General features: G+C 34.4%; 2 protein-coding genes across 2 annotated transcripts in view; one reads left to right on the top strand and one right to left on the bottom strand.

Annotated features, from left to right (window-relative positions):
* The window catches only part of LOC145258256 (neuronal acetylcholine receptor subunit alpha-10-like), an 800,162-nt gene that overhangs the window by 76,215 nt on the left and 696,184 nt on the right, over positions 1–27,763 (top strand). The gene's annotated exons all lie outside the window — the stretch shown is intronic.
* Positions 26,522–27,289, bottom strand: LOC145258051 (protein CFDP2-like). Its single transcript, XM_080115776.1, has one exon. The coding sequence runs from the start codon at positions 27,287–27,289 to the stop codon at positions 26,522–26,524; it is 768 nt and encodes a 255-aa protein (XP_079971902.1).

Here is a 27,763-nt window from a genome sequence, read left to right as displayed (position 1 = left end):
CGGCTGTATATATTCCCAAATTTGACAAAAAACACAAAGAACGTCGGAGGTTACATCGGCCGAAATGTTGTGAGAATAAGACGCACGACGAGAACAGTAGTCCGAATAATACCAAGAATACAAATTATAATTCTTCATCGTATACAACAAGTGTTGTTCCAAAAGTAAAGCCTTTTATTTTTAACTCAAAAGTTCAAGAGCTACGAAGACGGAAATAGTACCATTTAAATAAACGCCCTTTTGTGCTCTAGAATTTTTTATACATAGTAACTACTATTCTTATTAAGAGGAATTCAATGACGCATCTCTGCTTCTAATGCACGTTAAAGATTGAGATTGTTTTACAGAGTCCAACACTGTCAATATCTGCAAAAGACATATTAAACTTTCAAGTCTCGAATACAAAAGTCCAATCATCATAACAATGCAATTTTCAATCCCCTTTAATCCATACGGGTGCAATAAAAATCGAAGTCATTGCTTTAGAAAGCTTCTCGTTAATCCGAAATATATATTTTTGTGATAGAGATTATCTTATTTTTGTTTGCAATCAATTTTATTTCTGTTTTGTTTTCCAATGAATTAGCGTTAATGTAAATTATTTAAGATGTTTGCAATTTTGGTTTCCCTATTTAAATTGTCATTTCCCCCGATCGCTTTTCCATTTTTTTTTTTTTTTACTTTTAGTGATTTTATCCAAAACATTTTTTTGCTTTCCTTTTCGCATTTTTATTTTACATTTTTCATACACCATATTCAAGATTTTTTTAATTTTTTATTTTTAATGAAAATTTTAAATAAATCTTTCAATTCTTTTTATTTATTACATATTAATTTTGTGAGTATTTGAAAACTACACATTCGTTTACCAATTACAAAACAATATATTTTTGACGACAGACAAAATAAAAACAGTTAATTTAATTGAAGTATTAAAACTATATGTATTTAGCTAGTTCAATGCATGTTTAGAGAGTAATAGGAATAAATATAGATTAGTTACCACAATAAAATTGTTATTCTGAAAGTTTTCTCGAAAACTATGAGGCCAATCCGACTCCCATTTTGTATGGGTCTTTGTTATGATAAGGTGTCGCTGACTAAGTATTATGTTATTTGTTTGATGCACAGTAAAGGGTTTATAGAGATTAGTATTTGATACAAAAATGAACACAAATTAAACTATTGCTTTTTCTCCGTTTTTAACAGATTAAAAGTAATATATGATCATATATATATATATATATATATATATATATATATATATATATATATATATATATATATATATATATAAGGTTGCAATAACATTTATGTTAGTGAAACTTAACTCGAACTTAGGAAAATGATTCATAAACAGTTGATATACGAAAAGAAAGGATTTGTTTTGCATTATAAAATGATTATCAAATGATTTTGCTTCCGACTTTAAAACGGAAATACTAGTTATTACAGCCATGATAACAGCATATTCTCATCATTGTTTTGACTCTCGAGTATATATCCGACAGAGTTAAACACACTTAATCTACAGAGAACCACATCACTCTATATAAAAGCATATAAGATATCAACGGATACACACTCGAGAGTCAAAATAACGAAAAGAATATGCTGTTGTCATGGTCATACTCATTACACAAGTTAAACTTTTTATCAATATAAACAACACAAGTTACGGTGATTAAAGAATTATAGCAAGAAAAACTACAAATAAAATTCACATCAAATAGTCCATCCAGGTTCCAAAATAAGAAAATATATTTTTATATTTTAAACATAGCATTCTAAGTATTAATTGGACAAAAAATTAGTAAAGAAATATGGAAGTTAGTGAATTAATTTTAAATTACAGTTAATTAGCACATTTTAAATTGAAGTTTATTTATATCATAACTCAATCTAAAAACTAAAAAACACTGGAACATGTATTTTATGACTATAGTATATTATATTTCATAATCCTATGTATAAACTCCACTTAAATATTATGACAATATTTATTTTGGTATGTACGTTTGTTCAACTTCGTCTCGTAAGCTACTATTACAATCTGGCTAAAAATTAGAATTTGCTTCAGCCTCTCTCCCACTGACGAAATGTAGCATCCCTCTGCCTGTTCTACAAGTATTTTTATGGTGAATGCTCTGACGAACTGTAAACATTTGTGCTGCCACGATGTAAATACCCTCGACAAACCCGACAAGCAGCTAAATTCCACCTTACACAGTGGAGATCCCTAGATGTAGGAGAGCTTTCTACTTCGGTAGTTTCTTCCCCAGAATCGCTAGACTTTGGAATTCCATTCCGTCTCTCTGCTTCCCCAACTGTACTGACATACAGAAGTTCAAGTGTAACGTGAACCGACATCTTACTGCCCTACATAGTACCTCAGTAGTTTATGTCCCTGATAGTAGCCCCCTACACCAAAGTGGCAATGTGCCTTGTTTGGGGTGAAAATGTAATAATATATATATATATATATATATATATATATATATATATATATATATATATATATATATATATAATTTAAAGGAGATTAGAACAAAGTTTAAAGAGCTGAGTGTATTTTAATGTAATAGTGAAATTACTAGTTTTATTAAAATACAGGAAAAAAAGTGCTCGTTGTAATTTAGATATATAATAAGCTCTATAGGTAAATATCCTAGAGCTAATTCAATATTAAGTAATGTGATTGATAATTTAAAATTTAAAAATCAAATTATAATTAAATTAAAAATCAGTTTCACAAGAAGGAACAACAACAAAATCAATTATCTGTACGGTCGTTTCGGAAAACCGTGTTTTTATTGTGGTAGACATCAAGTTACGGACAATAGTTATTACATATAGTTTTTTAATAAACAAGGTCTCCTCGTCAGCAAATTTTAAAGGGTTTTTATTAAATCTAAAATACACCATAAATAAACCTAGCATTGAAAGTAATGCATATGTATCTTTTAGTTTTTCGCCTTTTGAAATCAGGAACTATGGTTAAAATACTCATATGTGATGTTTGCTATAGCTTTTCACCTTATTATTCCTTCTTGTGAAACTGATTTTTAATTTAATTATAATTTGATTTTCAAATTTTAAATTATCAATAACATTACTTAATATATATATATATATATATATATATATATATATATATATTATTTACTATAGTGTTACATTTTTATTTTTCGCACCTTTATAATTTATGTTTTAATGGACACCTTCTGTTTTTTTTCTAATATTAATCACACATTTAATACTTCCAAATTAAGCTTTTGGAAAAAAGATGATATAATAGGAAGGTGAAACGGGCGAAATTCAGTGAAAATATATGAAAAAATGAGACGGGGAAAAGGTGTAAGACGCGACAAATATAAGATATTAAAATAGAAAAGTAAAAAAAAAAATAAATGAATAAAATTAATAAATTAGAAGAATAATACTCTATATAACAATATGGTAAGTCATTTCATATTCGTACTATGTTATAACTAGGGCTATGACAACAGAATATTTTTTCATTGTCTTAACTCTCGAGTATATATCCCACGCAGTTAGACACAATTAATCAACATCACCCTACATAAAAACATATATCGATGGATATATACCTGAGAATCAAAACAAGGCAAAGAATATGTCCACATGAACATTTTTATTTAATCTTATTTGTTTGCATGATTTTCAAGTAATAAATAAATAATTTTTAAAAAAAATTATCTTTGTATTTTATGGCGGGAAAAATGTCTACAATATTTTTGAAAAACATTGCATGACAAAATAACCTTCACTCCTCCATTCCCTCTAACCACTTTAACATGCCTGGTCATCTCCCACTCTGCCGTAAGGACTCGGCAGACATATACATGGGCTAGGAGTCTATATTCGTAACACCCTCCCCCTGACTAGAGAAATAAAACTAAAATCAGACGACCAGGCCTTTATGTGCTTCAGACTAAATATGCAACATAATATTAGCTACTTGTATTTTCTCTACCGCTCTCCCTCAACCCAGGACTGTACCCTAATAAGCAAAGTCTCTGATAGCATAGATATGGCACTCTCCCTCCATACTAGCGCACAAGTACATGTATTTGGTGACTTCAATGTCCACCACAGTATCTGGCTTGTATTCTCTAATTACACAGACGTAGCTGGTAGCACAACACATAGCTTCTCTATATCCCATTCCCTATCTCAGAGGATTACATTTCCGACACATTTCCCAGACCAGCAAGATCAACATGCTTCGCTTCTAGATCTATTTCTGACAACAGTTCCCGATGATTGTGCAACAAATGCCCACAGCCCACTCGGGAATGCTGATCACACTGTGATGATGGTAGAAATCACCCTAAATTCTCGCCCTAAAACTGAAGACCCACCACTCAAAACAATGAGGTATTAAAAAAAGGCTGACTGGAAAGCCATCAGGGAACTCAGAGATTCCCATCGCAAAATATCCTCTGTCTTCCAGCGGAACAGTGTGCAAATAAGACCACTGAATGGTTCAAAACTGCAATTGAAGTACATGTTCATACACGGAAATTCTATAGCAAGCCCCACTCTCCCCAATGGTTTACTTTTGCTTGTACAGCTGTCATTGATCAAAGGCAGCATGCGTTCCGCAGATTCAACCGACATGTCCAGTTCAAACAGACAGAAGTATATAGAAGCTAGAAATAATTGTAAGAGAGTAATAACGACAGCTAAGACAGATTACACTGAAACCACCAGAAAACGAATCGAAGCACAGAAATTAGGAACCCGTGATTTTTGGAAAATCTACAACAGTGTGCAGTCAACGATTCCCCCACTATCAAACAATCATCAGGTTGCTTGCACGGCAACCGACAAGGCTAATCTTGCCAGTCGGTTTGCCTCAAACTCCACACTGGACCTGGCACACGACTCCCTCCCCGACTTTCCTTTGTAGACAGTCGCCACTCTAGACGATTTGAAAATCACCTTTTCTCAGGTACATGGTATCATAAACAACCTAGACACCTCAAAAGCATGTGGACCAGATTTCATCCCGGCTGTGCTATTACAAAAATGCTCTGCTGAGGTTACTCCAGTTCTCTCCAAACTTTACAATAAATGCCTTAATGAATCTTGCTTTCCCGACTGCTGAAAAACCGCCTCTGTGGTACCAGTATTCAAGAATTCTGGTGAAAGAACTGACCCACTAAATTATCGCCCCATTAGCCTCCTCCCGCTTTTCGCTAAAATATTTGAATCCTTAATTAATCAAGCCCTAGTCTAACACCTAACAGCTGCTAAACGCCTGACCGACAAACAATATGGATTTAGGACAGCTCGTTTAACAGCAGATATCTTAACTGTAGTCTCTGAACGTATATACCGTTCAGTGGATAAAGCAGGGGAGAGTAGAGCGGTAGCCCTTGACATGTCTAATGCCTTTGACAGGGTATGGCACGATGGTCTTCTAAGGAAAATTAGATCATATGTTATCACTGGAAGAATACATAACGTAATTAAATCCTTCTTAAGAGAAAAATCCAAGTTGTCCTCGACGATCGTACACCTAAACAATATGATATAAATGCGGGAGTACCTCAAAGGTATATCCTTTGAACTTTATTATTCCTGATATTCATAAATGACCTCCCTGATAAAATTGTTTCGGGGATGGGTATATTTGCCAATGACACCACTCTATATAATAGGCATGAAGGAAAACAAATGAACACATATCTAAGGAAATGGCAGAAACACTAGAGGATGACCGCCAATCTGTAGTGAAATGGGGACAAAAATGGATGGTCACATTTAATGCTGCCAAGACTAAGCTTGTTGCATGAAAGTACTTCTTTTTAACTCCTCGGCCTAACGTTTACAGGGAACATGAACTGGAATAGATACATTGAGAGCATTGGCAAGGTGACTGCAAAGAAAGTGGCCTCTCTCTACCGTGCCAGAAAATTACTTACACCTGAAAGTATCCTGTACCTCTATAAGGCCACCATTCGCCCATGTATGGAGTACCGTTGTCACATTTGGGCTGGTGCATCTGCTGCTTGTCTCTCACTCCTGGACAGGGTTCAAAAGAGAGTCGCCAACCTGATAGGTCCTGAACTGTCATCTAGGCTTCCGCCAATGTCCCATCGACGAAACGTTGCATCCCTCTGCCTGTTCTACAAGTACTTTAATGGTTAGTGCTCTGACGAACTGTAAGCACTTGTGCCTCCTCGACGTGACTACCCCCGACAAGCAACTAAGTCCCACCCATTTACAGTAGAAACCCCTAGCCTTTTTCTCCAATAGTTTCTTCCCTAGAATAGCAAGTCTTTGAAACTCCCTTCCGGGATTCTGCTTTCCAATTGTACTGGTATGCAGAAGGTCAAGTGTAATGTGAACAAATATCTTGCTACCTACCCCCTTCATAATTCCCCCGCAAATTATGTCTTCGATAATAGCCCCTTACTTCAAAGTCGCACTGTGCCCTGTTTGAGGTGAAAATTGAATTTAAAAAAAAAAAGTTTTTTTTGCAAGATTAAGTTCGAGGAAAGTCGTGCTTGAGATTGCTTGAGATAGAGATTGCTTTTAAATTGTATCAAATGACAGTAATATCACTCATACTATCTATATTATTCAGATTTGTTAGTTTGTGTATCTTTATAAAATGTCAGATGATGAAATATACAGAATGAGTAACCTGATCACATGTTAAGAAACGAAAGATATTGTAATAAAAGGTATTATTCGCGCAAGCGATGCCGCCTGTGTTTGGCCTGTCAAGTGACGGGATCGGGGAAAGAAAAAGAAAAACATAATTTTGTAGATGAATTTTTGTCAAATAGTAACGCACGTAACAGAAATCTGTAGATGAGACGACATGTGGTCGATTCAAGAGATTAATTAGTGAGAAAAAGAACTCTAGTTTTGAGACAGCCGGGAAAAAGCAGATACGGCGGTTTACGTAGTTAGTGCTAAATTCTGAGGTTTTGGTGTCTGTTCGCTTTTGGACGTTGTTTCGTTTTTCATTTGTGAGTTTATTATCAGTTAGAACTGAGGAAGACGGAAAGAAAAGAAGAGTGCTGCTGCCTCGGGAAATAATCAAACATTTCGTCATGGGAGGAACATGAACACAGCTTCGACGTCGTTTGTTCTCAAGCCGAAAGAATTTACGTGACTGAAAGAAATGTTGTTCGGTCATGAAAAACTATAGTCTTTAAGGTATATTTGAAATTGTCAAACTGTAAGTACATGTTATTTAAATGCCTAACAGCGTTTCTCGTTTATGAAGTCTGTTCTGAGCTTCCGCTTCAATTGTCGTCAAAGAAAAGAGAACTTATAATGGAAAGTTCTTAAGAGTCTATGGCGTAATTAATCATCTCGACCGGTTTGAAAATCTGATAATTCAGCAGGAGTTTATTAATAAAATAATCCAAATGCGAAGGAAATGAAATTCAAGATGACAAGGGTTAAACAAGTATAAGTGAGGCTGTATTGAATTGCTTCTCACCGCTGCAAGATGTGATGCAAGGCTGGAGTATGGTGATATTACCCTCCCTCGAAAAACACTCTGGTACAAAAATAGCCATTAAAGAACACGTCAGCATCCCCTCGTGTAGCGCCTCAGGTGATAAACAATAAAACAATCTCTTCCCAAAGAGAAGGTCATATCTGAGGGGGTAAACCGTCTCCTAGGATCGAAAGAATCAATACCTCCACTTGACAACGAGGCATCCAGTGAATCAGATCCGTCACTAGTTGACCGGAATGATTACCAAACGACAGATGCACGGCTGGTATAAAAATGCTCGACGGAACAACTAGGTCGACCATTAAAAAAACTATCCGTAATATTGCTGCCATCTGCATAGTATGAAATAACTGCTTATTGTATCTGACTACATCTCATATTACGTTACCTGATCGTTTACCTAAAAAAGTGATTTAGTATGCCAGTGTTATAGAGGCGTTTCTGGAAGGTCTTTTATGTTCCGACATTACAACATTACAACCATCTTCCGAGAGGAATAAAAGATAGCAACCCCCTTTAGATGAAGGGGTAGATATGCTGTCGGCTACCTTTGCTTGACGAATCTTATCTTTGAGTTACAAGTATCATTAGTGGCAGGGAGTCTTTTTACAGATAATTAATCATTAGGATTGGAACCTTGCCGTAACGCAATCTGAGATGTAGTGGAATTGAACATGCATGAAATAATCGAAGAACACATTTTTATATAAAAATAGAAACTTATTTTAATTTGAAAAAGCGGCATATTCTTTAATGTGAAAGTTGGGAGTCCTGATTTCAACCGTAATCTGATCCCAACTGGATTACAACTCTTTTCTAATGGCAAAACATAGGAGAAAGGGAAAGATACATGTACACATGAACGATAAACAAATATAATTTTTATTATATTTACAAGGTTTAATTGACAGCTAGCTTGATTTGACCTTTCGACAGCACTAGTTAACCTCGATTTTATAAACAACTGTCAATTGGATATAAAAAAAAACTTAATTTATGACATGCTCTCTAGTCATCATGTTCATAATAGCACGATTGAAATTATGCTTTCAGAAATGGAGACATAAAGTTTTTAAACGTGAGGAGTTGAGGCTCTCAGCAAAAGAACGTTTTTTTATTGTTCCACAAAGTAAATATTTTTCTTTTCTATATATTTTGTTCTTTAGCAGCAGCAGCAGCAGCAGCAGCAGATGTAATTTTATTTTAGAGATTTTTACTATTGGTTCCTTTGTTTTGCTATGAAGAACGGTGCCCTTTATTAGGGATCTTTTACTTATTTCGTGGCTTGTTAACTGATATAATTGTCCCAACATTTTAAAATCGTCTTTTCCTTACTCCTGGAAATCTCAGTTAATTATCAAAGTCGTCTACCTTTCTATCATTATTAATGATTAAATTAAGTTGTTGAAAAATCTTAAACCTACTTTGTAGTATAAAATGATTTGGTTTGGAAAGCTTTTACTGTAAAATAATTATTACTATTAAAATCTATTTATTTTAATACTAAAAGGAAATCGTATAATTGGTGCTTCTACAGAATTTGAACTTAACAAAACCAGCTTTTGCTAATTAATATTTACATAAAAACAAAAAGTAGTCAAATACAGCTGTGGTCAACATTATATATATATATATATATATGTATATATATATATATATATATATATATATATATATAATATACTCTATATTTCTCATAAAATAGTCAAAATCCTAATGATTAATAACCTCAATGAATATGTATTTCCGCTATCAGAGCATATATACATTGTAATATAACATTCTATTAATAGCCAAAAATAAGACCACATCATATTTTTATTTTTATAAAATTTATTTTAAATATAAATTTCTATATTTACTTTTTTTCAGTAAGCGTCTTGCACGTGTTTCATTTTATATATTTTATTTGCTGTAAGCACATAATTAATCAGAGACGAACAAATATAAGAAACATTCTCATATAAATGGATGGAATTAAAAAAACCATTTATCAAGAAATAAAAACATTAATCCAAAAATGTTACAAAACTATGGAACTAAGAAATGATATCCGAGAACAAATTAAATACATTCGATTGCACGAGGAAAACATCCCACACTGCCATCTGGAACTTATATATATATATATATATATATATATATATATATATATATATATATATACACACACGACTTTTTCATTTTGTTTTGTGGAAAATCTTAATCTATAAATAGAACTGATCTCAGAGACTTATGAATAAAGTTGAAGCAGGGGATACTCCAAATAGAATCTTTAAGAAAACTCAGCGAATTCCTCTTTTAGGTTTTTTCTTCATTTGAGTTAAACAGACTAAACGGCCACTGGATGAAACGTGGTGAAGAGAAACGACGATGCAGAAAATAAAAAGACGCGTATAAACCTCCTGCACACGTAATCATAATAATTTTATTTAGTTTATTGATTACTCATTAATAAAAACATTAGAAATGATACACTTTAAACTTGTAAAAGATTGTAATTCTTTTTCTAATGCATCAACGGTATAAGATTACATTATTAGTAAAAATCGAAAACAAAGATTGAATGCAAAGCTTGAGGGAAGTTATTTATATTAGTCTTGCTTTCTATAGATGTATGGATCGGTAGTAATGTGATTGATAAAGTCGCAATTTGTTAGCCGATCTTTTTCTGAGGTACATTTGCAAATTCATTACATGTGCCTATTTTTTTTTACTTTACGATATCTTTTCTTTATATGTAGCCCCGGGGGCTAAATAAAACCTTGTTGATCAATATTACTTACACAAACGATACTATCTATAAAACAGCAGCTGAATATCTGATACGTATAACTTGAAATAGACGGAAGGTTCATACTTTAGCCTAAATTATTGTTGCATAAAAGGTCATAATATATGTTATATACATTATATAATATATGTATTAGGTCTGAACTTGACATAGCAAAAGTCTGTAAACAGCGACGGTATTGAATAGATAATTTTCAGTACTCACAATAAAATTGTGTTGAACGAATTAAAGATGAAGTACTCAAACCACAGACAAACCAAATCAGAAACAAGAAAATGTGTGCGTATCAGTGGGGAGCTTATTAATCGATATGTTGGCCGAAAATATGGTGAGACGTCATGTAAAAAAAAAGAGTAAAAAATAAAAAAAAAATCAGATAAAAATACAGAATAGTTTGAAGACGTCGGGGATCTGAGGATAAACATCTTTATTCCGTCGAGAACATTTTAAAACTTATATTATTTGATGCAACACAAGTAAACATTGTGTAAAAAATGTTGATAGTTGTCTGCTATAAACTCAACTTGTTCGGATTCTTTTGAATGAAAATATAATTTTAAAAAAGAATCATACATACGTAGAAAATGGTCGCCTTTAAGCTGCTGTCGTTGATCTTGAGAAATAACCGTGTTACTGTAGTTACTAGTTAAGTTTAGTCAGTGAAATTACTTAGCATTCATTATGCATTATTGGCAACCTTCACATTAGCATTCCTGTGAGTATTCATTCAAATATAAAATCTTAGAAATGTATAACGACGGTATGTATCTCTTAAGTTTGCAATTGCTATTTTAAAATACCAATAAAATAGACCATAAAATGCTATTTCAAACGTAGTCGTAACGGGCCAGTTGAAATGCTATTTCAATCGTTACAGACCAATGAAAATGTTTTTCAATTGCTCTATTACAACTAAGTTTGTAATAGAATTTCCAGGTGCTCTATTACAACTAAGTTTGTAATAGAATTTCCAGGTGCTCTATTACAACTAAGTTTGAAATAGCATTTTATTGGTCTGTCATGACTTCGCATTTTAACCATTGACGGATTGAATAAGTATATTGTAACAAACACGTTCTGGGCAATTCTTATTTTAATCAATCATCGTCTATTTTCTTCATGTTGTTTGGGAGAAATGCATTTTCTTTCGTCTTGATAACAAATCCTTAAAATCTTACGCACTGTTTAAAAATACTGCTGCACATCAACCGTTTTGTTATTTACTGCGAAGCGAAATATATAGTGCCAGAAATTTATTGTATAAGATTAATTGAACACAACTCGCTATATTAACAATAACATTATTCATTTCTTTCCCAACTGTATTACTCTGTAAATAATTAGAAGAGATGCTGTACAAAGCTGTTTTCTTTCGGTTGATACGTAATGCAAATGGCCAATCGCACTTTCCTACTGATAATGTAGATTTCGTGCAGTTATCTTTGTAATCAAACCTTGGAATATCTTTAAATTAAAAGAAATGTACAACTTAATAATAACTTATAAATTATACAAGCACAAAACTATAATAACTCGTCTTATTTAACGTAATGTAATTTTGAGTATTATTTCAACGTTTGATTACAAAAAATGAAACACACCCATTAAAAATAGTAAAAAGTAAACTATTTCCTTTCTTATGAAACTCATAATTTTGCAGGGCATAATACTGCAAAAACTAAATAACTCATGTTGTAGACAGTCACCAAGAAAATTATATTTTGGACGTGCCGCGTAGTTAAACGTGACGTCAAAAGTACGCATCAGAAAATTTGACTAATAGGTTCCCGTATTTGCTGTGTGAACTGACCCAAAGATCCAAAGCTTGTCAACGGGTGTTTGAATATTATCCTTTGCTTTTAATACAGAATGCAAAGTTAATCTATGGGTTTTTAGGGCAATGACGTAGCTTAGATATTTCCACCTTATGGAATAAATTATGAGAATAATTTTGAAAAACACATCCCTTACAAAACTTTATACAACTTTAATGACAAAGTATTTATTATGAACAACTTCTGTTTCAAACAACTTCAAATAAGTCGCTTACTTAGCTCAAAGCAGGCAGTTGTAGTGTGTGCATATTATGTACTTCATTATAATGTATCCTTTTGTACGTAGGATAATGTCAGACTAATGCATTTTAGCTTTATTGCTAGGTCTATTCCGACGTTGTTGTATTGTGCAACAACTGGTTTTACTAGTTTTTCCCATGATGTCTTGCCACATGAATAAATAAAAATATGCATGCTAAGCAGTAACTATTATGAGGGGGACAAACATTTATACAAAACGACACATACGTTATTTGATCAATAGCCGACTAGTTCCATTAGAGTAGTTTTCTATCGACAATAACGATGACTAGTGAATTGATAAGTAAATCTGGATAGATTGCTTTCATTCAGATTTTAGCGAGCAAAGAAGAAAACTCGCGTAAGAAATAATAAGAAGAAGAAAAAGAAGAAGGAAAAGAAAAGAAGAAAAGAATACAAGTGTGCTTTAAGTGACTACGCAAATGCTATCACATTTCACTCTCAGGTCTATTTTGATGTAATTAGGTATCGAAACAATGATTGCATTTTTTCGCTATTCAATATCTTCGTGCATACACATGTACACACACACATGTATTATTCTTTTTTCACACTCCAAAAGAATATTACCACATGAAACGTAATGGGATACTATTAAGGGTCATGTCTTACCTCGGACTGTAGAGATGGGAACAGAAATACTGATATCACATTAAAAATCCAGTAAGTAAAGTACGGAAATAAGGAAACAAAGGGAGACAATCCAATGTTTGGAAAACCGAGGAAAGAACTTTTAGAGTAGAAGGTTTTTCGGCATCTAAGAAGTTCAACATGAAGAGGCGTGATTTTGCTGCTTATCAGATTAATCAGGAGTTTGCACGTACATCGATGGAGAGGGGGGTGTAGGAGTTGATCAGAGCACATTTCTATTAAAGTACTTATGAGACAGGTACAGAGACGCCACACTGCTGTGATGGGACAAAGGTTGGTTCAGCGCGGAAGACTTTTTTTTAGTTTAAGAGTGTAAAACTAGTAATAGATGCAGCAGTACATGTAATTTATCGATTGAGATAAAATGAAACCAACTCTGGCTGCAATTTGCAAAGCATTTGTGTTTAAGATCATTTTTATTACATGGATTATTTAGGGGCGTTTGCAGTTAAGATCTGAATTATGTGGTGCAGTGTGAATAAATTATTTGTAACTTTTAACACTTATAAACAAATAGTTTCCCTATTTTCAACACAAACATCATATCCATGTTTTGCAACGGATATAATCAGATTTTTGCTTTGAAAACTTTCACTCAATATGTGAGACTGAAAACTTTCACTCAATATGTGATACTGAAAACTTTCACTCAATATGTGATACTGAAAACTTTCACTCAATATGTGATACTGAAAACTTTCACTCAATATGTGATACTGAAAACTCATATCCAATCTGTTGTTAAAGTTTCTATAGAAAATAAATGTGACATTTTTAAAGCAAACAAGTTGATTTCCACTTTGACCTCAATATATATATATATATATATATATATATATATATATATATATATATATATATATATATATAAGGTAGATAGAGGATGGAACAATAAAGTTATCGCCTTAAAAGAAAACATTACAGCTTTATATTGAAACTTTTATTCAAAATCAATTAAGGTAACTTGATTATGTAGTAGAGCTGACATCTATTCAATGTAGCCGCCTTCAGTCCTAATCACCGATTCGATACAAGTCCGAAATTAGGAGCATTCCCCTTTTACTGCCGCTCTTAAGATTTGGTCACAAGTGGTAAGCTAGTAGATGGTCTGCAAAAAAAAAAAAAAAAAAAAACGGTTTTCAAACGGAAATGGAGCTATGTCGTCTTTTTTTAGGGTGACAATTTTATCGTTCCACCATGTTGTAAAGGAATTGTAGCAGAAACATATGTAGCTGTAATGATGTTTGTAAAATAAACATTATATATATATATATATATATATATATATATATATATATATATATATATATATGGGGGGTGCATTGTGCTGCGGACAAAAATTAAATTTCTGCACCATTTCCAACATATCAAATCATTTGTTTTAAGTGGATCGTGTATTGAAATGTAAATCCGTCCCTACAGCCCAGTGTCATGGATTATATCCCAGAAGCACCTAGCTTTACTTGACTGTTTCTAATACGGATTACTAAAAGCGATTGTGCAAAATAGCATGGCAAAATCAGATCGAATTCTAATCTTCTATCTGCGACATTTCGAAGCGTAAACGTCAAGGCAGTTTAGAATGAATAATCACACGGTTAGATGATTTACACATTTTTTGCTGGGTAATATAGTTGTTTATCTGGGCATTTGAGCACATTTCGTGTTCGCGCATCAATCTAGGACGGTGTTCTCTTCTTCAATATTAGACGTGTGTTCAGACACAAGGAATAATGTACAACCTTTGTACGGGTGCTTTCTTGATTTACCATTGTGAAACAAGAGTTTCGCAATCACCAACCACATTTCTAAACAACCATTGCTGAAGTCTTGTGACAAAGGACAGCTTATATGATTGGAAAAAACTCAGGTGTAAAGAGCACCCTACGTGCAGCACCTTCTATTTACAATTGGTCTCCTATTTAGTGTTGATCAGGCTCAACGTTGCTGAACGTCAGTGACCTAATAGAAAGCGGTGTGTCAATCTGATCATACCTTATACTCTTGAAATGCTATTTATTATTTAAATGACTGAAAGGTGCTGTATTTAAGCAAATAATTCATATTTCAGCCACGTAAAGGTAAAAAGAAAAAATGCACTCGAGCCGGATTATTTTGTGTTTTTCCACAACGAAGACGGTCGCTCTTCATATAAGCAGAGCAGCAGCAGCAGCAGTCTTTTCTCTTTTTACTCTAACAACAAAATCACACCCGAACGAGATAGAAAAAAAACATAAAAACTCTGTTGATGAAAAACCCCATGCTTTATTCTGTCATCTTGTACTCCCAACATCGCCTAAATCTGCACAATGACATTATTCTTGAATCTGAAGTGTTCCAGGTTCCCACGCCACTGTTTACTCACAGCGGGCACATGCCCACCGTGGTCGGTTAGTTCTCTGCCTTCTCACAATTTTACCACGACTCTTTTTCAATATAAAATAAAGTAAACGATTACCTCATAATAAATTGATATTACTCCTTCGGAATTTATGTTGCTACTTCGATTTTATTACTTGAGTCATTTAATAATACTTATGCTGAACATTCGCTTACTGGTTATTAGATGACTCAGCCTGTCAGACATTATCACATAATTATATATCGAACATGTACGGATGCTGTGTTTTTAAAAATAACCCAAGGAGTACAACGGAACAGCTCAAGGACGGCTTGAAAATGGCCCACGCAGTTTGGTTGAAACGACTTGTGGAAAAACGTAGAACTGAAAAACAAAGATCCACGATTCTGAATCCGCACACATTGAAAAACACGAGATGAAAGTACTAATAGAAAAGACATCGCAATCTGCACATATCTTACATAATTATACCAGAAATGGCACACATGTGAGAGATAGACTTACACTCAGATAGGACTGATTAGGTATCTAGTCATAGAACATTTGTATGATATATGAGCAATGGACAGACATCACTTTATTAATAATCTGTACTCAATAGATAATAAATAATGAGTAAAAACAATTCCAGTATAATTGTGCCGCGCCAGCACAAGAAGCTGGGACATACTATAGTTTTAAGTAAGTAAATAGTAATAGCGACTATGAGATTCCAAATTTGGGGTTTCACCAGCAAATGTAGTTGAATATCATACGTAGTGCATATGGTATTATAACATTCCTTAAGTACTTGCTATCAGTACTATTACATAAATACTTTGATGCAAATGTGTGTAATTTTCAAATAAACTTACTATATCTTTTGTAAATAAATTCCACATTAATTTATATCAACATTTATTTCTATTATTTGGTCTATTATTTCGACGTGTATTCATGACGTTTCGGCTGTAACATTCGACCTTCTTCAGGTGCATCTTTTCCAAATTAAAAATCTTACCACTAAAGAATTTCGAACTGAGCAATTTATTTAATCCACTCTAAATCTCCAACAGGGTGTGGAAATGTATAGGAGAATAGTATAATGTTAACATGAACAGATACTCCACTCAGCTTAAGTAGAAGGTAACCGTGCTGAGGATGCTATCAGGACTAAAAACATACAGTACACTTTTCTAAAAAAGGACGATGTTGATATCTAGAAGGATGATCAGCAGAAAAAATACTATACCACATATCCCCCTTAATGAAGCATTTTCATATATTTGAAGTATATTTTCGTTTTCAGAAAAAGGTAACTCACTTCTTTTAATTAATAGAAGTTATTGTATAGTTTCGTATTCAGAGAGACAGATGGCACATTTTCCTTAGTAATAGCTAAGAAGGTATATTCAAAATATTAGGATACAATTTGAAATTGGGGGTCGGATTCAAATTCATTAATTGCGTAAACTATTTTAGCAGATCAAATTCAGCAATTTACTAGTATTTTCCAATAATAAAATGTACGAAGTTAAAGGTCAGATATTATGGGCACCTCGTTAGGATCGATGATTATCGATCTCATAAGCAAATATTTTCAGACAGGTTTAGGGATGAAAACGTGATCGTGAGATACATTCTATTTTTTGATGTAAAAAGAAAGAAAAATGCATATCAATCGCATCAATTTATGTGATATCGATTATTCAGAATTGGAAAACATTTCAGTGGACAGGAGAGTTTCGAGAACACAATACCTTTTATTTGTTTTTTGTTTTAACAGGGCATCTTCCATCATCTTGACAGATTGCGTGCGAATCTATAACTCTGCCGCGGTAAAAAGATCCAGAATTAAGACTAGTTCAAGGAGGGCATTACAGAATTGGAGCTAGCAATTAAGTTCAAAAGATCAGCAATCGTTAATTCTCTAAGAATGCCCTTGGCGACCTGAATCAAGCAAAGCCATAAATGACATTGCGTATCATTCGACGTTGCGCCAATAACCACTGGCTTCCAGTTTGTTCAAGTATTTAACTCTGTTCGTTTAATCACCCAAGTTAAGCTTCATCGAGATGGGATAGTAATATAATGGGTGAACATTTGGAAATGCCATGTGCTGGGGAAGTTCATATAAAAAACAAAATGGACTGGGTCAAAATTCTTGTATACCGATTCATGCAAAAACAAATTTCATGAAAACAATTTAAAATTAAGTGTGTCAAAGATCGTGTCATTAAAATCAACTGCTATTGACATCATATCGAACTAAAAATCAGAACATTACAACGATAGATAGATAGATAGATAGATAGATAGATAAATCTGATCTTCCTTACTTTCTTTTTACATCCCAAAATAGACTATATCTCACGATCACGTGTTCATCTCGAATCTGTCAGAAAATATTTGCTTAGGTGATCAATGAACATCGATCCTAACGAGATGCCAGCAATATCTGACCTTTAAAAGTGTACATTTTATCATTAAGTAATAAAAGTAAATTGCTGAATTTAACCTGTTTCAGATAGTTCACGCAATTAACGAATCGGATAACGACCCCCAATTGCTAATAATATTAAAATCTGAATATTTGCTTTTGGTCTAAGACTAGCAGGGAGTGCCCAGCCTTGCCCGCTTGTAAAATACGCTTAAATATATTTTAGTTCATATATACTTCGTATTTATTACTACAGAGCCAATTCTTTATTGAATATTATATTGCACCTAATATGTAATTGTGATTTCAAAAGATTAAAAAATTAATTGGGTGCCATCAGGTAGAATAAAACAAGAACATTTTGCTCTCCAGGCGCGTTCCTTATCGTTTGAGCTATCGACAGATAAATAAGAAAGGCATACAATTAAACCACTTCAAGCTAAAAATGAATTTGTACATACGTAAAAGTGATAGAAATGTGTCGGCAAGGTGAAGTAAACATTTTGCATTTCAATTTGCTAATATATTTATGCACGCGTTATTAATTTATCCAAACAAAGATTTTACCCATTATGCAATATCCTTGGTGTATGATTACTATTTTCTGTTAATTCCAGTGCTATGAGAGCATTGCCAAGGCTGCTGTGAAGTTTTATGAGAGCATTACCAAGGTTGCTGCAAAGAAGGTGGGGTCTCTCTACCGTGAAAGAAAACTACTTACGCTTGAAAGTATCCTGTACGCCTATAAATTCACCATTCGCCCCTAAATGGAGTACAGTTATCACATTTGTGCATCTGCTACTTCTCTCTCACTCCTGGACAGGGTTCAAAAGAGAGTCGCCAACCTGATAGGACCTAAACTGTCATCTAGGCTTCAGCCTCTGTCCCATCGACGAAATGTTGCACACCCTGCCTGTTCTACAGGTATTTTAATAGTGAATGCTCTGACGAACTACAAGCACTTGTACCCCTTTGACGTGAATACACCAGACAAACAGCTAAATCCCACCCTTCACGGTAGAGATCCTTAGGTGTAAGAAAGCCTTCTACTCTAATAGTTTCTTCCCCAGAACTGCTAGAGTTTGGAACTCCCGATATTCTGCTTTCCCAACTGTACTGACATGTAGAAGTTCAAGTATAATATGAACAGACATCTTACTACTCATCTTTCTTCAGAATACCCCTGCAACTTATATCCCGATAGTAGTCCCCTAATTCAATGTCGCACTGTACCTTGTTTGGGGTGAAAATTGAATTTAAAATTAAATGTGACTCGAGTGTATCGGTTAAATATTTTCACACAGACACATTTATTTATATTGATAATAAACATGAAACATTCAATATATTCAAATGTTTTATTAAGGACGGGGCGAATATCTGTTCTTTTTCCTATGTATAAAGGAAGTGTATGCAAGTGTGCGTGTACTTCCCCCCCCCCACACACACACATTCTAAGAAGACACATTTAGAGACCGTTTTTTTTTACTAACGTCACAGAAAAAACAAAATCTATATATCTATAAAAGTGAACGTGTTTGTGTGTGTGTCTGTCTGTACATTTCCCTACGCAATAACTCTGACAATTTTTAGTCTACAGACTCGAAATTTGATATACAGGGTACTGAGATTTAGAAAATCTTTGATCGGTTTTCGGGCATAAATTTGTCTGTTAAGGGGGTCAAAGTTCAACAATTTGACATTTGAGAACTCTACCAAACTCCTCCGACAATTTTGGGTCTAAACACTTGAAATTTTAGATATAGGTTCTTTGGACATGGATCTAACTTAATAACACGATTTTTAGCCCAAAACAATGCATGTTAAGAGGTCATAATATGGGTCAAAGTAAAAAACAATTGACCTCTGCGGTCTCTACCAAATTACTCAGACAATTTCTGGTCTAAACATTTGAAATTTTACTTTTTAATCAGTTTTTAATCGATTTGGGTCGAAAATGTTTAGGTACCAATATATAAATGTATGTATGTATGTATCTATGCCTAAAACTTTCGACAGAGGCGACGGATTTTACCATGATCAGTATCGTTTTAAAGTCCGACCTTTCATACGACAAATATCGAAAATCTGGCTAAAAACATTAATATCTTCACCTTAAACTGGGCACTTTTTTTACAGGGGGGGGGGCGTGAGTCGGCCTTTTTCGCCGATATTTTTGAAAGTTATCCTCTCCTTATGATTGTCTAGCCTAAATGTTAACATAATTACCTTCAGGGTTGGCGGTGTTCGTAACCGAAAGGACGTCAGGTTTTACCCCGTTCTTTTCCTACTTCGCGGTACAGGTTCGAGTCTGCCTTCCTACTACTACTTTTTTTTCTTTTTTGGTCAACAGACACATCCAAATACCCGGGAAACGCCGGGCTGAAATGCTAGTAATCTATATGAATAAAACATTAGCTATGTGTATGTCTCTGTGAAAATATTTAACTGATAAAGTTTTAAACTACATTTATCTACTATAATTTGTAAGATAGCTTAAAACCTGGAATTAAAATTCAGACATAATGGAATGTAAAGTATGACAACTATTCGAGAAGCCTAAAAATGTTCTATTGAAAATAACTACAGATATATCTCTAAAGCAAACCTATATTTCGGCCGATTCAAATGACCAAATTCCAAATTTTGTGTAGTAAGTAATTTTTGAAAAATAAAGCATTTATATAACCAATCCTGAACGATGATTCGCAAAATGTTTTAAATAAAAGTGTTAGACGAGAGATGTTTAATAAGAGAAAACGAAAAGATAAGTTGATTTGACCCTTTTTTTTATACTAGTCAGTTTTTATTTTTATCTACTTTTGTATTTAATTAAAGATTACGGCTCCATAAGCAATCCAAATAGTGATACATACAACTTACAGCATAGCCGAAATGACATATTTCTTCAGCTTTTGTTGAAGCTTTGTACTGAGAGGAATAATATATTTTTCATTGAAAAAATATGGCCGGCATTTGCGCAAAAGGGTTTTTTTGAATATCACAAAATTTTCTTTCAGTACCTTCCAGTGTTTTCTATACACCGCGCGGACAATTCCGGCGATAGCGCAGTTTTTATATTTCGTAAAAACCATATTTTGACATTTTGTTCCTTTATCAAATATGAAACATTCCTATGTATTGTTACTTTATTAAAATATCAACAGCAAGAAATTTAAAGATATTTTTTATATATGTATTTTTATATTATTAAATATATATCAAAAGCAAGAGATTTAAAGATATTTTTGATATATGTATTTTAATATTATTAATATATATATATATATATCAAAAGCAAGAAATTTAAAGATATTTTTGATATATGTATTTTAATATTATTAAATATATATCAAAAGCAAGAAATTTAAAGATATTTTTGATATATGTATTTTAATATTATTAATATATATATATATATATATATATATCAAAAGCAAGAAATTTAAAGATATTTTTGATATATGTATTTTAATATTATTAAATATATATCAAAAGCAAGAAATTTAAAGATATTTTTGATATATGTATTTTAATATTATTAAAATATATATCAAAAGCAAGATATTTAAAGATATTTTTGATATATGTATTTTAATATTATTAAATATATATCAAAAGCAAGATATTTAAAGATATTTTTGATATATGTATTTTAATATTATTAAATATATATATATCAAAAGCAAGGAATTTAAAGATATTTTTGATATATGTATTTTAATATTATTAAAATATATATCAAAAGCAAGAAATTTAAAGATATTTTTGATATATGTATTTTAATATTATTAAAATATATATCAAAAGCAAGATATTTAAATATATTTTTGATATATGTATTTTTATATTATTAAAATATATATATATCAAAAGCAAGGAATTTAAAGATATTTTTGATATATGTATTTTAATATTATTAAAATATATATCAAAAGCAAGATATTTAAAGATATTTTTGATATATGTATTTTAATATTATTAAAATATATATATATCAAAAGCAAGGAATTTAAAGATATTTTTGATATAGGTATTTTAATATTATTAAAATATATATATATTAAAAGCAAAAAATTTCAAGATATTTTTGATATATGTATTTTAATATTATTAAAATATATATGTATCAAAAGCAAGAAATTTAAAGAGAACAAAACGATTTTAAAATATACAATTTAATTCACCACACAAAAATATTAAACACAAGCAATTTTTTGTTTTACTTAGGCTGAATGAACCAATAAAGTTTTCTAAAGGATAAAAGAATGCCCCTACGAATTGCGTTCAATAAGTAATGCCTTTGGCCAATTTTTCATAGAAGTAGAGCAACGAAATATGGCTGTTAGATTTTCTCTACATACGTGCCACTCAATTATACATTCCTCCCATTGTTCAGTGCAGCTCTAGATAGCCTGTTTTTAGGACACCCCGGGTTTCTACTCCAACCACGACGTAACTTCGAAAATAATTTGCAATATTTGGGAAACATTTTACTTTCAAAAACAACTTCATGGTTGGGAAGAAATTAAAGTCAAAAGGTATAAGTCAAGAGAGTACGTGGAATAGAGGAGACTTTTGCTGATCTTTTAATTTCCTAAAAAGTGAAGCATAATTACCGTCTGTAATTGTAATACTCCCTGCTAAAAAAAGTGTCGAAGTCTTAGAAGACTGAGCATGACAACTGCTTTTTTCTTCTTTGGATGTAGTAGGTCCAAGTGCTTCCACTGCGTTTGGTTTTTGAATCATAACGATAAATCTAGGTTTCTTACTGTGTAATTTGTCTTTGAAAAACTTTGACGCATCTTCAGGCTCTCGATGTTTTCTAACTTTTGAAAATCTGTCAGTGACTCGGAATCCATGCGGTAGAAGACTTATGCATCTGTACATGATTATAAAATGATAGTTTCCATTTATGAATCGTAAATCTTAAAGACTATTTATGAATCTTAACCTCTTGGACTATTTGAATAGTCAGGCGTCGTTTTACTAATATCAGCCTGAGTTTAGTTGATAGTCGTACCTATTCAGTAGCAGAATTTCTAGCATTTTACAAAATCATATGATGATGCATCATAAGTTTTTTTCTCTTTATTTCATCAAACATCTTCTATAATATAGGTCCCTTTTAAATAACAAACCGGTCACTAGGCTACATTAAACAGGTTTCATTCTCTACCTGAATCTGTTAAAAGTCCTGTAAATCCGAAACCACAATTAGTCCAGAACTGTAATTTGCCAAATAATCCATAAAAATATAAGTCATTCCACGTGCAAATTTTCAGCTCGATCAGACGACGAAAAGTGGGTCAAGGGCATTTCTTATAACCATATGAGAAAAATATTTTTATTTTGTTTTCTAATTCTCAAAGAAAATCTCAAATATAAAGAGAACTTTGGTCAGAAAAATTTTGAAAGAGTAGTAACATTTTGTACCAGGATATTTTTTTTATTATTATCAGTCGATTTCTGTAAGGTTTTAACACATTCTATCGCCTGCTTTATTAATAACTCACGAATGACGCCATTGTTGTAATAAAACTCATCAAAGGCACAAGATAGGGAACACCAACCAATCATAGAAATTTCGTTTTTTTTTTTAACATTCTATTTGTTTTCTTTGTTATTTGAAATTTTGTGAATGAAATCTTTATGTTTTTTTTTCAAAAATTTTTCATACTATAAATAAAGCGAGTATTACTTGTGATTAAAATTATATATTTTTTTTATTTTCGGGTGAAATTATTTGTTTTCGGTGTCCATTTGCAATGCCGCCGACAAAGAGTTATATTTACTGCTTTTTACATTTCTATGATATTTTTTAAAAATAATTACGGCATGAAAAAATATATAAGTACAACAAAAACGCTTGGGATAATTAAAACACTTGAACTCCTTTAGGTTAGTCTTGGCATACTTTAAACTCCCTACTTATTTTCTAAATAAAAAAATATTTAATCTACGGAAGTAGAAATATTTTAGCAATTAATTTTTTTTTCTTAGTTTGCTTATCGCCTGTTTAGTGTGCAAGTTGAATCAGTTGCTTCCACCGATCTGGTTTTTTTTTCATACCCGGCACTGGAATCAATGAAAAACGTAGTACACGGCACGTTACGTGAACATTATCTTATTTTTGTTATTATCATAAATGCTTTTCAGGCGTGGCCTGTGTATTTTGTTCACACAGTGATGTGTGCGTGCGCATTTAGGCAGCATTTTTCAAGCACATTACATTAAATAATATATAAAAATTTTTTCAAGCACATTGCATTAAATAATATGGTGCTAGTGCACTTACTGATCCGCGGTATTTTTAAATCGTATTTCCAAGTATAATTAAAGTTTTTTTGTTTATTATTATTCAATTGTAAGGTTAAAAATATAGAATAGTTACAAAACATCCTCCCCTCCCCATGTTAAGAACGACTTTTTAAATACGTTATTATTTCAGCACAGATCAATAAGTCCACTAGTACCAATAATATAAAAAACTTTAAAGCACATTTCATTAAATAATATCTAAAACTAACATTAAACAATATAAAAGACTAACATTAAACAATATAAAAGACTAACATTAAACAATATAAAAGACTAACATTAAACAATATAAAAGACTAACATTAAACACTATATAAGACTCAATGGCTTTACTTCGCGAACGAAGATTATTTGAAGGTGGTTGTCCACGTCAACTGCAGGCACGTTTGTGTCTGATAAGCCTAATGCGAGACAAGCAGGCTCGGCCACAGCGGCTGCATTACAAAAGTTCCATCAGGTACGGTTGCTGAGACTTCCCGAATCTTCCTCTTGTAGCGCCTTTCGCACAGGATCTCTATGCGAGAGAATTCAAAGGAGGTGGCGGCCTGGTGGACTGTGCGTCGCCAGGTGACACGGTCTGCAACAAGAGTAGACCACTAGCGTTGGCCAATGTGCCAGGTTTCAAGTGACTTCTTCAGAGAGTCCTTGTAACGTTTCTTCGGAGCTCCTCTATCACGGTAGCCGGTGGATAGTTCGCCGTAATGAGTTATCTTGGGCAGTCGATGATCCTCCATTCTGGAGACGTGCCCCGCCCAGCGCAGTTGTGACTTTAGCAGCATAGCCTCGATGCTGGGGGTCCACGCCCGCTTGATGACCTCAACATTGGTGACGTAGTCATATTAGAGTACATTGAGGATGGTGCGGAGACAGCGCTGGTGGAAACGCTCGAGGAGTGGTATGTGATGGCAGTAGGTTACCCATGTCTCAGAGCCGTAAAGAAGTGTTGGCAGTACTACGGTTCTGTAGACACAGATGTTTGTGTCCTTCCTCAGGTGTTTATTCCGCCAGACTCTGTTGTATAGTCTGCCAAAAGCACTGTTCGCCTTGGCTAGTCGGTTATCGATTTCCTTGTCGAGCTTTGCATCTGAGGTGATAGTGCATCCCAGGTAGGTGAACTGGTGTACTGTCTTTAGCTCGGTTTAACCTATGGTGATGCGCGGAGGGTTGTACTCTTCCCGAGGAGCGGACTGGCGGAGGACCTCTGCCTTTTTCATGCTGACCTCGAGTCCAAAGTGCTGGGAAGCCTTTGCGAAGCAAGATGTGATGCTGCAGGGCTCTTTCGGTATGGGAAATAAAGGCTGCATCATCGGCAAAGAGAAGGTCTCGAATCATATGCTCGAAAGTCTTTGTGTGGGCTTGCAGCCTTCTGAGGTTGAACAAGCTGCCGTCAAAGCGATATCGGATATAGATCGCATTGTCGTTGTCGTCAAGGTCTTCGGTAGCATGTTTAAGCATCATGCTAAAGAAGATGCTGAACAGAGTCGGTGCTAAGACGCATCCCTGTTTGACGCCGTTGTTGATGAGGAAGAGTTCTGATAGGTTGTTTTCTCTGAAGCCACACCGGGTTTCTAGGAGATGGTCTTCCACGATAGCAGGTATCAGTCTGCGCAAGAGCACACGGGCAAGGATTTTACCTGCGATAGAGAGCAGGGTAATTCCCCGGTAGTTTGAGCAGGCCGATCTTTCCCTCTTGTTTTTGTATAAGACAATGATGACTGAGTCGCGGAGGTCCCGTGGGAGTTTTCCTTGCTCCCAACAACAGGCAAGGAGTTCATGGAACTTGATGTGCAGTTCGGGACCTCCATATTTCCAGATCTCTGGAGGGATCCCATCAATTCCTGGGGCCTTGCCGCACCTCAAATGTCTAATGGCCTCAGTGAGTTCCTCCATGGAAGGAGGCTCATCTAATCCCATTTTAGTTGGCAACTGAGGAATACGGAGTATTGCTGAGTCATGAATGGTACGGTCGACTCCGAACATGGTCTGAAAATACTCTGACCAACGACTCAGGATGGATGTTACGTCCGTGAGGAGTACCTGGCCGTCTGCACTGCGCAGAGGACTCTGGACACGGTGTGTGGGGCCATACACTGACTTGAGGGCTTCATAGAAGCCCTTATAGTCATCAGTGTCTGCGCACTGTTGAGTTTTTATTGCGAGGTTGGACCACCACTCGTTTTGTATACCTCTGAGCTTTTGCTGGAGGATGCTGCAACTATGACGGAAGGCTGCTCTCCTCAATGGGCAGGATGGTCGAGCTAGGTGGGCCCGATGGGCCGCTCTCTTTTTCGCTAATAGGTTATTTATTTCAATGTTGTTCTCATCAAGCCAGTCCCGGTTCGTTTTGGTAGAGAATCCCAGGACCTCTTCAGATGTCTTCAGGAAGAGCTATTTTCAGTTGATCCCAGAGTAGTTCAGGTGAGGGGTCTATTTGGCTACTGTCGTTTTCAAATTTATTTTGCAAGCTTGCTTGGAAGACGGCTTTCACCTCGTGTGATTGTAGCCTGCTATGGTTGTACTTTTTTCTGGATGGTCCTCTCTTCCTTGTTATGGGTTTAGGGCGTATTCGGATTCTGCAACGCCCTAGGCGGTGATCAGTATGGCATTCTGCGCTGGGCATCACTCGGGTATGTAAAACGTCTCTGAGATCTCTTTGGCAAACTAGAATATAGTCTATGAGGTGCCAATGCCTGGACCGAGGATGCATCCAGGTTGTCTTTAACTTGTCCTTTTGCTGGAAGATAATGTTGGTAATGGCAAGTTGTAGCTCCATGCAAATCTCTAGCAGTAAGCGCCCATTGTCGTTGCAGTTTCCGACGCCATGCTTGCCAAGCAAACCCCTCCAGGCATCTGCGTCTTGGCCCACTCTGGCGTTGAAGTCGCCAAGGATAATCATCTTGTCCGCTGGAGGAGTGCGCCGCATGACATGGCGGAGCTCTGAGGAGAATCTGTCCTTTTCTTCAGATTTAGCTTGAAGAGTTGGGCCATACACACTTAGAATCGTGGCATATTCCTTGTTCTTTAGTGGGAGGCGCAAGGACATAATGCGGTCAGAATGACCAGTTGGCAGGCTTTCTAGTGTGGAAGCGATGGATGTTTTGATCATGAAGCCAACGCCTGAGTGATATTCCAGCATGCACGTTTCAGTACTTTTGCACCCTTACATTTTGCATACCTTCCATTTCTTGTTGCATTTCGACCGCATTAGGAGATGCCCGTTGACCGCGGCTAGCCAACTGGGGTTGACGGAAATGAGCTTTTTGTTTAGGCCACCTTTTCTAGGCCCCCCTCCTTGTGGAGCAAGCAGTGCTGTCCCTAGATAAGGTTGCTTGGTCATTCAGGGTGCTGCCGAGTGATGCTGTCATTTCCAGGTTCAACATCAGGCGACCAATATCCTGAATCGCCTGTATGCAGGAATCGGGACTGCGGCTTCTAGTGATCATCTTCCACCTGTCGTTTTCGCCCCTTCCCATCGCTACAGGACTTGGTAGAGTTGTTAGTAAGTGAACTTGGACATGTCCTTCAAGCCTGTGCAGTGGAATTTTATGGTGAGATACAGCTTGCACGGTACTGGTCCCACCCATTACACCCGTGGTTCATCTGTCATGGC

Source organism: Euprymna scolopes, chromosome 33 (assembly GCF_053919585.1).
Source record: "Euprymna scolopes isolate OS-2025 chromosome 33, ASM5391958v1, whole genome shotgun sequence".
Classification (NCBI taxonomy): Eukaryota; Metazoa; Mollusca; class Cephalopoda; order Sepiida; family Sepiolidae; genus Euprymna; species Euprymna scolopes.
This window is presented reverse-complemented; position numbering and strand designations above follow the sequence as displayed.